This window comes from Amborella trichopoda, chromosome 13, assembly GCF_054954075.1.
Source record: "Amborella trichopoda isolate Santa Cruz 75 chromosome 13, AtrichopodaSantaCruz75HAP2 v2.0, whole genome shotgun sequence".
In the NCBI taxonomy this organism is placed as follows: domain Eukaryota; kingdom Viridiplantae; phylum Streptophyta; class Magnoliopsida; order Amborellales; family Amborellaceae; genus Amborella; species Amborella trichopoda.
The window spans coordinates 38057962-38071481 of NC_142348.1; the positions used below are offsets into that span (position 1 = coordinate 38057962).

The window sequence follows — 13520 nt, forward strand, 5'->3', positions numbered from 1 at the left end:
GAGCTGCATTTTTTAACTGTTCGGGGCAAAAAAGTGTGATAAAAAAGGGTAAATTAGGTCCAAGGAGTTAAAAAGATATATTTTCTAGAACCTCTATGCAGCTAGCCAATTTCAAATTTTATGAGTCTATTGAGAACCGGTACACCAAAATGGGGTCTATGGAGATTTTTTTTTTTATTTTTAGCATAAAGATACCACAATCATCATTGATCATTAGATGTAAAATCGGACAGTAAGAGGTGTGTGATTGATTTGGGTACAAACACAATAAAATTTCTCAAACTGTGTACCACACCCAAGTTGTTGAATTTCACATCCGATGCCTAAAGATAATTGTGACCTTGTACTAAAAGTGAACGGTCTCATAATATGCAATCCCATACATATCAATAAGTCTTTGTTAGATCACTTTTTGACGCAATTTCCTTTATACATAATTCCCATGAAACGCAATATGATTCAGTCTGTCTAGCCGTTTTTCAATGTTGAGAAGGTAGCTGCTTTCATCTAGATACGTACTTTATAAGGGAGGGGGGGACTTTGAAAAGGCAAGCACAGTCCGTAAGGTTGAATCTGCATATCTTCAGAGGGATAACTAAATGGATTTAAAGGTTGGTGTTGTTGATTAGCCATCATCTGTTGCTGGATCATGAAATCATGCTGTTGATGAGCTTTAAATTCCATCTTAAAAGGGGCCATGGAAATCATGTTTGGAGCATCATATATATCTTGCTGCGCATCGAAGGGATTAGGGACCACTTTTCTACTATTATAGCTCCCTTTTTGTGTTCCTTGTCTTTCTGAAGCATTCATATTTTGCATTCCACATGTTTCCAAAACATTCTCATAAGAGCCATCCCATGCAAACTTGGTCTGACCCCCATCCTGTTACAAAGTGAAAAGGATCTTAGATAATAAATCTCCTAGGTCAAATATCACTGAACTAAATTTGCTACATTGAGAGATCTTTGGTTAAAATGTATATATAGACAATGACATTGGACCCATAACTCTAGGTAAAGACCAAGGAACCTAATTTCTTGTGTATGTCCATGACAACATAATGCAGATTTTCCATCTTCAGGTAAGGTTACCTGTTTCAATTATCAAACCATGTATCTATAAATGGACTAAAATAATTGTTTTCCTCTCAACTTATGTAAAGCCTTCATTAAGTTCAGTATAGGGAGGGGAAACAAAATCGAATTTTCTTTTTGGATAATTTAGAGGTAAAGTTTGAAAACATATCTTTAAATGTGGACTAAAATCTGGTACCCGATTTCGACAGAGAGATTCTAAAGATCATTCATGCTAAATGGAAAAAAGACCAAAAATATCCAGGTTATATGAAATATTCATAATGAAATATTGACAATGAAACTTTCATAAATGAATTTTAAAACTTTACAAATGTAGAACTGCATGAAGAAACAAAGCAAATGAGACTAAAAGGGGCTCAGATTTGCTCAAAAGGCTCCAACTAGATATAATTATGATCTAAACATAACTAAAAGGCTTACAAAAACCACATTGAATTCCATTATATTGGAGCAATAAAAATTTCTCAAGGGTGACTGAAATATACCAGATTACTTCCTGCAATAGAGATTGGTTCAGTCACAAGTGCTAGCTCCCAACCAGTGATACCATTTGCAGCATCAAGCTCACCAGAAGCAGGAAGTTTTGAAGTTCCTGCACCAAAACCTGGTAAGTTCTTACAGTAATAGTACTTCTTGGCGTTTGAATTTGTCACAAATGAAAGTTTCACCTGTGATACCGTTTGCTACATCATGTCCACAAGAAGCAGTAACATTTTGAGTACCTGTAATGAAATAAGCAAAATGACATATGAGAAGCTTCTTCTTGCTTTTAGGCCATCAATAGAGAAAAATACGCTTGCATTATATACCTGATGGAATAAAGGTAAGTGCAAGGGGATTTTCCACATGAGCTGTATAAGCTATTGGTGTTGTATTCTTTGGTCCCTATTAACCATGAAAACAAATGCCCTTATGAACACAGAAATCCTAATAAGCTCTGCACTGCAAATCAAAAGATGGGCTGATTCAATATTTTTATTTTCTATTTAATTTCTGGGGGCTTATTTATTTATTTTTATGGGTTACATATTAGAATTAGTGTGGAAAATTGGGACAGTTTCTTATTCTATGTTATAGGCTAGGTAGTTAATATCCATTTTTCATTAGGAGTGGATTGATTTCCTACTTGTTGAATATTTGTTGGAGGCCCTGCATAATTGTTTTATGGTAGGCCAGTTGGATCTATGTCCTATGTTGGAGTCAAGTGAGGACTAGAAAGTAGGTGAATTAGATAGGAGTAGGATGGGAAATACATGGGTTTAAGAAAAGCATCCTACAATGGTGGGTCCAAGGGAGAGGTAGGAGAGTTAGAGAGAGATAGGGGGGATTCATTTAGGGTCCCAAACATAGGGAAGTAGGAGAGTAGTGCGTGACATTTTCTTGGAAGAGAATGTCCTATTTTGAATGGATATCCTATTTTGATGGGATTTGCAAGAAAGAGGAAGTACTTGAGAGTGAGAGAGAGGTGTAGAGAGGAGGACATGTGGAGGCCTAAAAATTGGGTGTGGTGAGAGGGGTGCATCAGTTTGAGAGAGAAAATATTTGTTTTTTTTTTTTTTTTAATTTCGATTTGAATAGAAGGAGACTTGGACATCCCAAATAGAGAGCTTGTGTATTCTTATTCTCTTTGGGCGTAATTACAACCATACTTCTCTGTTTGCTGAGTTGTGTGTATTCTATGATTGAGAGAAGGGTGGATGTAGTTTATGAGCCTCCTTTCACATTGCTCTGGATATCAAACAATTTACATGACATAAATGTAGAAAGTCCACATACCAATAAATCAACAGTTGGTGCATATGTAGCCATCTCTAATTTAACAGGTTTAGAGAGCGATGAATAAAGTGGAGGAGGTCGTTGCACTTCGGGTGTTGTCTTATACTCCAATGCTAACAATGCCTTGGGAGCAGGATTACTATAAAGAACCTGGTAACAAAATAGAAACACAAAAATTCTTATTCACAGGTTCAATAAATAGAACATGCAGCAATTTGAAAGAAATGAATGTCAACTGAACTGAATGGTATATAACACTGAGGTTCTCGAAATTGTATCTAGTAACAGGAAGCATGAAATGTTATTTGAAAAGAAATGAGATCAAAGCACATCTAGTGGATGTAAAGAACATAAAATATTCGAGAGACTACTCATAAACCTATATAAGCATAAAATAATGCTAAAAACCCATGGAAATCACACACACACACACACACACACAAAAAAGAAAAAAAAAACCTTTAGTTTTGAAAAATAATTAAAATAAGATATTAATGAAAAAGAAGACATTAAATGTCTCAAAGGAAATGCGAGATTGACACAAACAACTTGTTGAGATGTATCCTACGTAATCTATGAGCGTAATTATTAGTCATTTTATAGATGGATGTTTTTTTCCTCATTCATCATTGGTGAAATTCATTTTAACCAAATCTGGAGATAAAATGTAATTCACCATACATACATACATACATACATACATACATATATTAGGGGGTGATTTCATGTCACCATATCATTGTAATATAATGAAACCATACTTTTAGAACACCATGTTTGTCGCATTTCTATGACCCCAAATTTTTCATAGGCACTATCTTCATCCCAACAATGAAGCCCAAAAATAAAATAAAATTCAATTTGCACCGTACATATGATCAAAATGAGTCCCCTTCCAACAATGAATCTAAACCTTCCATTTGGTGAATTCTAAAATCTAGGCCTTTAGAAATTCAAAATCAATTTTTTCTTTCTTGAATATTGTTCATCTAATGACAACAAAGCCATCTACAAAATTTGGAAAATCAAAAAGTTCCTTCTAAGGCCTAGATCTAAGAATCTCAGCAAATAAACAATCTATTTTAAGTGCTTTAAAAAAACACTCTTTTGGGTGCATTTTTCGTTTATTTTTTTTGTAATTATTCATCAAAACGAATAGAGCATATGTTTAAAAATTGGGGTCAAACAAATGACCCTAGCATAGTCTTTGAAGGTTTTTTTCATTATATCACTATAAAACCATTGCATGAGCATATGGTAAATGCATAAGCAGCCTGTTGATATGTTCTAACTTTTTTTTTTTGGCTAAACAAGTTTAGGATCTTTCAGACTTCAACGTAGCATCTTCATCAGCCTTTAATTAGATGACCACAATCCTCTATGGCTGAAGAAGGCCGAGGGACCTACAGCTAGAATTCACACTCTCACCATCACCAGATGGAATGTGCCATCAGCAAGATTTAAATGCGTGTCTGCATTGTGCCAATGAAAACCGATGTACCACCTATAGAGCAAATCCAATTCAAGTAGTTCATTAATCTTCAACAAATAGAATTAAATTTTTTATTGGTAAAAAATATCTATTAAAAACTTAAAATTACATAGGAAATCCAAATCTACTATGCAAAAAGGAATGCAATATTGGCATCTCACTCAGACCACGCGAAAAAGAATGCATCATCACATTGGCATTGGCATTTGCAGCCCTTAGAACATCACAAAATAAATAGACATTAAAATTTCTTTTCTTGTTGAAAAAAAAAAAAGAAAAATCATTGTGCTTCTTGGTGCACTAAGACTGACAAAAAAAAAATCTTGGAACGCCTATGGTCTTACTTTGTGGTTTCCTACTTAAAAAGATGGCATGGTGCATATCTATATCTCCATGTGGTAAAGACAGTCTAAAAGAAGACTAAATTTATGACAAAAATGTGTCATCACAAATTCATAGGTGGCAGGTAGACAAATTTAAAGGGGAAGATGGAACTTTATGCAGTAAGATCTCATAAGGGACTTCTGTGCTCATGGCTAAATGATGCATAAACAGAGCACATTTTAGCGCAACTTGATCATCTATAGAAGTCTGTTACTAAGGTCTTGATGAAGAAAATAAAAAAAAGGTTTGGTTAAGTTTTGATTTCATTTGGACTGCATTTACTTTTTCTTTTCATCTACGGAAGTCTGTTACTAAGGTCTTGATGAAGAAAATAAAAGAAAGTTTTGGTTAAGTTTTGATTTCTTTTGGACTGCATTTTCTTTTTCTTTTTTGTTTTTTAGGTATATTTTGGGAATTTTCATCTACGATGGACTTTTCCATAATTTACAGAAAAGTCAGGGGGGTTCTTTTAAATTTTGGGATTGGGAAAAATTAGGAGGGAAATTTTTGAATTTGAATTTAAAATCATGCTTGGGAAGTGGTATTGTGCATGGCTTGGGAAAGTGTATTTTGCAAGGCTTGACAAGTGGTAGAGTCCATTTAATGTTCCTAGGAAAGTTAAAAGAGCTTTAACATAGAAGGCAAGCCAGATCTATTAAAAGGGGAGACCTTACCGTGCTGGAAATCAATGTCATTGCTGTAAATCTCAGAAAATAAAAAACTTACTTCCCATTTGGGTGTATTTGGACCCTCATACAAGCCATTGAAACTACACTTTCTTAGCTTCAACCTTCTTAGCTTCAACCCATTGTCTTTGAATCACAGTTTTCTACCTACTTTCGAGCTATTTCTCTCATTTCTCTCTATTTCCTGCATCAAGTGGTATCAAAACAGGAATCCTCTCTTTTGGACCTTGAATTATGGCCAATAGAGGACAAAATGGAGAAAGTGGAGGTCGAGGAGGAGGAAGAGGTGCTGTACCAAGGGCAGAATATGATGACCTATTGAAAAGGTTCAATGAAATGGAGCAATTGGTGGGCCGTTTTGCCAACTTTGATCGAGAGTCAGTCACTTACGAAGTAAGGAATCGAGTAAAGAATGTATAAATCCTTTCCACAACCAAAGGGAAACCAACATTAGAGGATAGGTTGGTTCATGGCCTAGCTGGTTCAAATGAAGGCATGAGTGGATGTCCCTGAATTTTTGGGAATTTTTTCAGTCCGATGAGTTCTTCCACTGGTTAAACAGTGTGGAGGCCTTCTTTGAGTGGAATGTTTTTTCAGAAGAAAGGAAGGTCCAACTTGTGGCTAACCGACTCAAGGGGCATGCCCAAATATGGTGGCAAAAGGTGCAAGCCAGTCGAGTGTGAAAGGGGAAAGAAAAGATAGCAACTTCGAGGAAAATGAAGTGGCGTCTCAAGGAGAAATTCATACCCTCTAGTTATGGGCAAGAATTGTACCAACATTTGTGGGAAAAGGAGGGTATCCAGGAGTATACGGATGGATTCTTCCTCCTTGTGAACCAGAATGAAGTCAATGAAAGCAATGAACAGCTCATTGCAAGGTATGTGAGTGGACTGAAACCCCAAATTCAAAACAAACTAATTCTACAACGGATTTTCAGTCTTGATGAGGCTCATCAAATGGCCTTAAAAGCTTAAACCTAGTTGAGAAATAGTCAAACTGGGGCAGGAAATCAACCACAATTCAAAGGGGACATGTGGCAAATCAAAAGCCACGAGATTTGGGTGTGAACGACACCCAAATGAGGCATCTATGGGAAAAGCTCCAGCTGCTAATAGGCCTCTCCAAACCAGAGAATAGGGTGTAAAATATTACAAATGTGGCGAGCATGGCCACCGGTTGTATGAGTGCTAGAAACGGCAAGCTAGAACACATCTCCAAGATGGGAATGAAGTGAATGAAGAAGATTGTCATGGGGCTAGTATTCGATGAGGAGCTGGTAGGGGAAATTGAGTAAGATGCTGCTGAATTTGAGGCTGATGAGGGGGATTTCCTTGTCATTAGACAACCACTAACTACCCCAAAGGTGCTAGATGAATCGTGGCTTCGAACCAACATCTTATGGACTCACTGTACAGTCCTTGGGAAGGTGTGCAACATTATCATTGATAGTGGCAACTGCGGCAGTTTGGTGTCTCAAGAAGTTGTTGACAAGTTGAAGTTGACATTTGAGAAACACCCACTGCCCTGCAAAATTTCATGGTTTCGGAAATGAAATGAGACTCCGACAACTTCTCGTTGCTTAATTAATTTTTCCATTGGTAAAACTTTTAATGATTCAGCTTGGTGTGATGTCCTTCCAATGCACGCATGCCATATCGTTTTAGGTCGTCCTTGGCAATATGATTGAGCTGCCATAAACCATGGGCAACACAGTACATACTCTTTTTGGAAGGACAGGGTGAAAATTGCTTTGAAACCGTTAAAGGAGGAAAACAAACCTGAACCCGAAGAGTGGGAAAGGAGATGTTGTCCTTACTTTGAACCAGTTTATTGAAGGCGGTAAAGAATAAAGGGTAGTGTATGCTTCGGTAGCCAAAGAAGGGTCTTGCCTAAATGAAATCCCTACAAAAGTTAACCCACTAGTTGAAAAGTTAAAGGATGGGATTACTGATGAACTACCTAAGGAGTTGCCAACGACGAGAGCCATTCAATATTGCATTGATTTTGCTCTAGATTCCACTCTCCCTAACTTGCCACATTATCGAATGAGTCCCAAGAAGCACAAGGAGTTACATAGGCAAGTAACGGAATTTTTGTAGAAAGAGCATGTGCCCATGTGCAGTATCTGCCTTGTTAACTCTAAAGAAAGATGGCTCGTGGAGAATGTGCTTGAATAGTAGAGCAATTAATAAAATCACAATTAAATACTGTTTTCCTATCCCTCGACTTGATAACATTCTTGATATGCTATCAGGATCAAGGGTATCTTTTAAAATTGACTTGAAAAGTGGTTATCACCAGATTCGTATAGACAAGTGGAAGATTGCGTTTCAGACACGAGAGACTTATATGAGTCGCTGGTCATGCCCTTGGAGCTCTTTAATGCTCCAAGCACTTTCCTGAGAGTAATGAACCAAGTGCTTTGCCTGTTCTTTGGCAGGTTTGTAATGGTGTACTTCGATAACATCCTCATTTATAGTGCAAGCCCTGATGAACATTTGTTGCATTGACAGCAGGTGTTGAAGGTCTTTCGAAAAGAACAGTTATTTGTAAACCTCAAAAAATGTTCATTTTTTATTGATTGTTTAGTACTTTGGGTTTTCTACTGTTAAGTGAATGGTCAAGATGGATCCTACTAAAGTACAAGCCATTGTGACTGGCTGCCACCCAAAACAGTGACTAAGGTGAGAAGTTTTCACGGTTTAGCAACATTTTACAGGAGGTTTATCAGAAACTTCTGCAGCACAATAGCACCCATAACTGATTGCATGAAGAAAGGGGTGTTTAAGTGGACTTTAGCTGCTGAAAAAAACTTCAAATTAGTGAAAAAAGAACCCTTGGAAGCACCATATGTGAGTATTGGACTTCTTTCCTCAATAGCTTTCTTCCTATTCTTCTCCATAACCCCCGTTCTGGGACGAATTCTGAACAGAATGACTGGGTACCCAAGCCTAGTTAGCTTCAAGCTAGCAATGATGTGGAAGCTTTGGCTAAGAAAATTCAAGACCTCCATCGACAAGTTTGGAAAGACTTCAAAGTGTTTTAACATGTACAAAGCTGATGCCTACTTGCACAGACATGAACAAACCTTTGAAATAGGAGACTTTGGTAATGGGGTACCTTAGGCATGAGAGCTTCCTAAGAGGGAGTTATCATAAGCTTAAATATTAGAAAATTGGCCCTTGTCAAGTGCTTCAAAAGATGGGGCAAAATGCCAACAAGATAGAGCTTCCTGATGGGTATGAAATTTCTCCTCTATGAGAATCATGGGGAGGTTGATGTGGAAGGTAGTGCCAGTTGGGAAACACATCTGCCTAAGCAAGAGGGGACAAGGTAGAAAGGATCTTGGACAGCCGCATCATCTCTACCCGTGGAGGGAATTATGGTTAGTATTTTAGCACAGTGGAGGGCCCAGCCTGATGCAAAGATCTTGTGGATTTGTAAAGAAGAAATGATGACGATTGATCTAAAAGCCCTTGGGGAGTTCATTGCCACTTCGAACTCAAGGGCAAGTTATCTTTAACCCCGGGAGATTGATAAAGAAAATAAAAGAAAGTTTTGATTAATATTTGCTTTTTTTTGAACTGCATTTTCTTTTTCTTTTTTCTTGCAGGGTTATTTTGGGAAATTTCCTCTGTAATGGTCTTTTCTGGGATTTACAGAAAAGTCAGGGAGTTCTTTTAAATTTTTGGGCATGGGAAAAATGAGGAGGGAAATATCTGAATTTGAATTTGAAATATAGCTTGGGAAGTGATATCGTGCATGGCATGGGCAAGTATATTTTGCATGACTTGAGAAGGGGTAGAGTCCATTTAATATTCTTAAGAAAGTTACGAGAGCACTGACTTAGAAGCCAAGCCAAATCTATTAACAGGGGAGACCTTACTCTGATGGAAATCAATGTTTTTAATGTAAATCTCAAAAAATCAGGAACTTAGTTCCCATTTGGGTGTCTTTGGACCCCCATATAAGCCATTGAAGCTAGGCTTTGTTAGCTTCAATCCATTGTTTTTGAATTACTGTTAAGTTCCGTTGTTTTCTACCTGATTTTGAGCTATTCCTCTCTTTTTCCTGCATCAGGTTTTGGCTAGCACTAAATTGTTATTCACTATAAATCTAAATAATACCTTCTGAATTCATCTTAAATACAATGTAATTGTGAAAAGTGCATGGACAGGGACTTTTATAACAACATAAATAGGAAAGGATATTTTGAGTCATGTAAGAAGGGAAGACAATGATTGACAATTTTTTTCCTTTTTTTTTTAAGGAGAAACAAAAAATTAGATTTATTTATGAAGCTAATTTGTAAAAGTCTCCCAGAGAAAAGTACAGATAGGAGCTAGTCTCTAGAGAATCCATATACCATCTCTCGACGATCAGTTGAAGCTCGTGGAGCACCCTTCACAAACTCTTCCATGGCTGTGAGAAAAAATGAAGGTGACTGCACCATGTGTCAGAAAGTAAATAACTACAAGCCATAGGTGAGAAGACCAATTGAATTGAACCTTCATATTACACAGCATGATAAAAACACATCAAGATACAAAGAAATAAAAGCTCTAACCTGTTCAATTTTGACAAAGCTTTCAGCACCCCGAGGATCAAGCCCCTTACATACTTCATAAAATTCAGACAAATTTGACGCCTAAAGCAATGAAAAGAAATAGTAAAAACACAAGTCCCAAAAAATAATTTGCAACCTCATCCAACACAATAATTTGTATGAGTAAATCCAACTTATAAAAGGAATAAAGGAAGAACCTGCTGTCTGGCCTTCCTGTATATTTCAAGAGCCCTCAAAGTATGATGTTGTTTCATTCCAAAGAACTGATATGATAACTAATAACAAGTTGGTATTCACAATGATTTAAGGAAGGCTTAATGAGCACATCAGCACTTTGTTACTACCTTGTCGACTAAATTGAAAGTGGCATCATTAATTGCATTGAAAATCCTAATACTTTCCCCTGCAACCTGGGAAAATAGAACAATATCAAGCATGCAAAAGAAATCACGGTAATCTATAATTGATCCTATCAATGCAACTCCAAATAGTATACATCAAATCAGGCAATTAATACTTACCAATGAAAGAGCCAATTGGATAATACAATTACTTCCAGCTGCTCCTTGTGGCTGTGCAAACAGATGCCATCAATATCCTGGTAGAAACTACATAAAGCCACATACCTAAGACAAAGAAACTATATCAAGGGCTTCTGGGCCTCTTACTTTAAGTGACAGAAAAATACGAGTTTAGATCAATAGAATCCATAGAATGCATATAAGGGATGTAGAAGTCATGATTATCCAACATGAAGCACCATCACAGATTACCTGGCAAGCAAGAAGACTAGAAAGTAGTTGCTGCAAAGATGGTAATTGCTCAAGCAAGTCAGCCGTGTCGAGTTCCCCCATCCTCTGAAAAGTGAAAAACCAGTTTGTTGGTGCAAATATCACAATGATTTTCATGCAGCAAATGATCAAGGCATCTTCAATATTATAGAAAACCAAATAGCATACAAACACTTCTATCATGGAAACAAATAATTATCAAAATAATTCATTATATATTTCACCGTTGTGCATAAGCCCTCTAGGGCATTTTGATGACTACCATAAATCCCATAAATCAACAGTTCAGGTATCTTCATTGAACCACTTGTGTTAAGAGTTTTAATCAAATAATTTTTTTTTAATATATAGACCAAGGAAAACAATTACATTTTGCATTCTCATAATTCTCACCAAGCTTTATCATTCTTTGTGTTGGATTTAAACTCCACAAATTCCATGAAAATATTTGAGGATATACCAACTTACATCATTCACTTAGATATTCTCAATTTGAGAAGCAGCATAGATCTGATAAACCAAAACAATCAAGGTATGTGCCTTTCATACCAGCACACGTACTGTACTTTCATTGAATGTGCCAGGCACATTTGTTGATTACTAAAATTTGAACTTTCGAATACATATCGTTCTATTTTTTTCTCTCTCTCTTTTTTTTTTCCTTTGAGTAAGGATTATAAGAATATGGACACAGAGTAATGCGATTATGATTTTAAAGAATCTATTCAAAAGAAATAGGACCACAATATAACAGTTTATAGAAAAGAAGTCAAGCGACTCAACATCTTTCTCTCGCTTGAGAAATGCTTTCCATTAAATAGAGGGAGTCCAGGCAAAGACAAGATTGAGTTTGTTGAGACTGTTTGAATAACTCAGCTGTATGAGGATCTTTACAGATCTTATCTTCATTTAAAATGTCTCCTTTATCCTTCTGATCCATATGCTTAATCGTATCCAAGGCCCCAAAGATGGATCCCAAAGGTGGATAGCTAGGATACTGTATCCCAAGGCCCCCGAATCCCCTGAGCCTTCCAAAGGTGGATTTGGGATACCTAGATACCGTATCTCAGAGCCCCAAAGATGGATCTCAAAGGTGGATAGCTATGATACTGTATCCCAAGGCCCCCGAATCCTTAGGGCCCCCGAATCCCAAGGCCCCACCTTGGATACCGTGGCCCCAGGGCCTCTCAAAGATGGATTTGGGATACCTAGATACGGTATCCCTAGGACGCCCAAAATGGATACCTGGGATACCGTATCTGGATACCTAGGATACCGTATCTCAGGGAGGTAGGTAGATACCTAGGATACCGTATCCCAGGGCCTACCAAAAGTGGATACCTAGATACCGTATCTGGATACTTAGGATACCGTATCTCAGGGAGGTAGGTGGATACCTAGGATACCGTATCCTAGGGCCTACCAAAAGTGGATACCTAGATACCGTATCCCCAAGTGAGATACCGTATCCCCAAAGGTCTCAAAGGTAGGTGGGATACATAGGACACTGTATCCCCCAAAGGTCCCAAAGGTAGGTGGGATACCTAGGACACCGTATCCCAAAGTGGAGGTAGGTGGATACCTAGGATACCGTATCCCCAGGTGGAGGTAGGTGGATACCTAGAATACCATATCCCAGGGCCTCCCAAAGGTGGATACTTAGATACGGTATCCCCAAAATGGATACCTATCATATGCCTCCCCCCAGACGCTAGATATTGTATCCCCGACGCCTGGCCCCCAAAATGGATACCTGGGATACGATATCCCAGGGCATCTCAGGGCCTCCCAAAGGTGGATACCAGATACTGTATCCCCAAAATGGATACCTAGCATATGCCTCCCAAAGGTGGATACCTAGATACCATATCCCTCGAACGCTGGATACCGTATCCCCGTCGTCAATCCCCCAAAATGGATATCGTATCCATGGATACCTGGGATACGGTATCCCATGGCCCCATAGCCCATGGGGCCTCAAAGGTAGGTGGATACCTTGGCCCCCAAAATGGACACCTGGGATACGGTATCCCATGGCTCGGTGGATATCTAGGACACCGTATCCCAGGGCCCCGAAGGTGGGTCTAGATATCCACCTTCGGGGGCGGTATCCTAGGTATCCACCGAGCCGTGGGATATCGTATCCCAGGTGTCCATTTTGGGGGCCAAGGTATCCACCTACCTTTGGGGTCACAATCCGTTCTCTCTCCCCTGGCTACCCGATGATAGATCGGATGGCTAGCCATATTTTACAAAATCAAACAAAAGTTTTATGAGACTCTAACCTTGTGAATGCACACCTTGAACTCCCTGATTTCACATTGGATCTTAAGGGGTGATTGTGATCTTGTTATCATGAACACTATTATTGTGTCTTTTCTTTAAATTACGGATATTTTTTGTTTTTTTTAAATTAGGGAGTGCCCGAGGTTAGGTGCTGGCCTAGCGTTCCTAACCTTTTTTAAACCTGTGGATTCCTTAGGTTAAACCTGTGGATTCCCTAGGCGCGGCACTGGAGCGTTTTTTGAAATATTAACAGTAACAGTACCTTTTGAAGTAATTTTTTTAAGATTTGATTGCGCCAGAGCGTTTTTTTAAATATTAGCAGTAGCAGTAACTTTTGAAGTAAGTTTTTTAAGATTTGATTTAGTCTCTGACAAGACGGCCTAATTGAGTCTCCTGACTCAAGCTCAAGAATGTAGATACCGTTACCTGAAGTTGATT

At 38.1% G+C, this 13520-nt stretch overlaps 1 protein-coding gene across 9 annotated transcripts; it reads right to left on the minus strand.

Annotated features, from left to right (window-relative positions):
• Positions 1 to 320: 320 nt before the first annotated feature.
• Positions 321 to 10928, minus strand: LOC18446377 (putative clathrin assembly protein At5g35200). 9 transcript variants are annotated; one of them, XM_088855199.1, is made up of 11 exons: positions 10779 to 10928; positions 10527 to 10577; positions 10350 to 10415; positions 10203 to 10268; positions 10006 to 10086; positions 9805 to 9882; positions 2877 to 3026; positions 1910 to 1985; positions 1769 to 1822; positions 1586 to 1692; positions 321 to 885 (listed from the first exon to the last, which is right to left on the minus strand). In XM_088855199.1, the coding sequence occupies exons 1-11, from the start codon at positions 10911 to 10913 to the stop codon at positions 508 to 510; spliced, it is 1242 nt and encodes a 413-aa protein (XP_088711325.1). In that variant the 5' UTR covers positions 10914 to 10928; the 3' UTR covers positions 321 to 507. The 9 variants fall into 9 exon arrangements, 7 of the variants coding, with proteins under 7 accessions (XP_088711325.1, XP_088711324.1, XP_088711327.1 ...); XM_088855198.1 differs by having other exon boundaries at positions 10203 to 10280; XM_088855201.1 differs by having other exon boundaries at positions 9805 to 9860; positions 10779 to 10869.
• Between the last annotated feature and the right edge of the window lie 2592 nt (positions 10929 to 13520).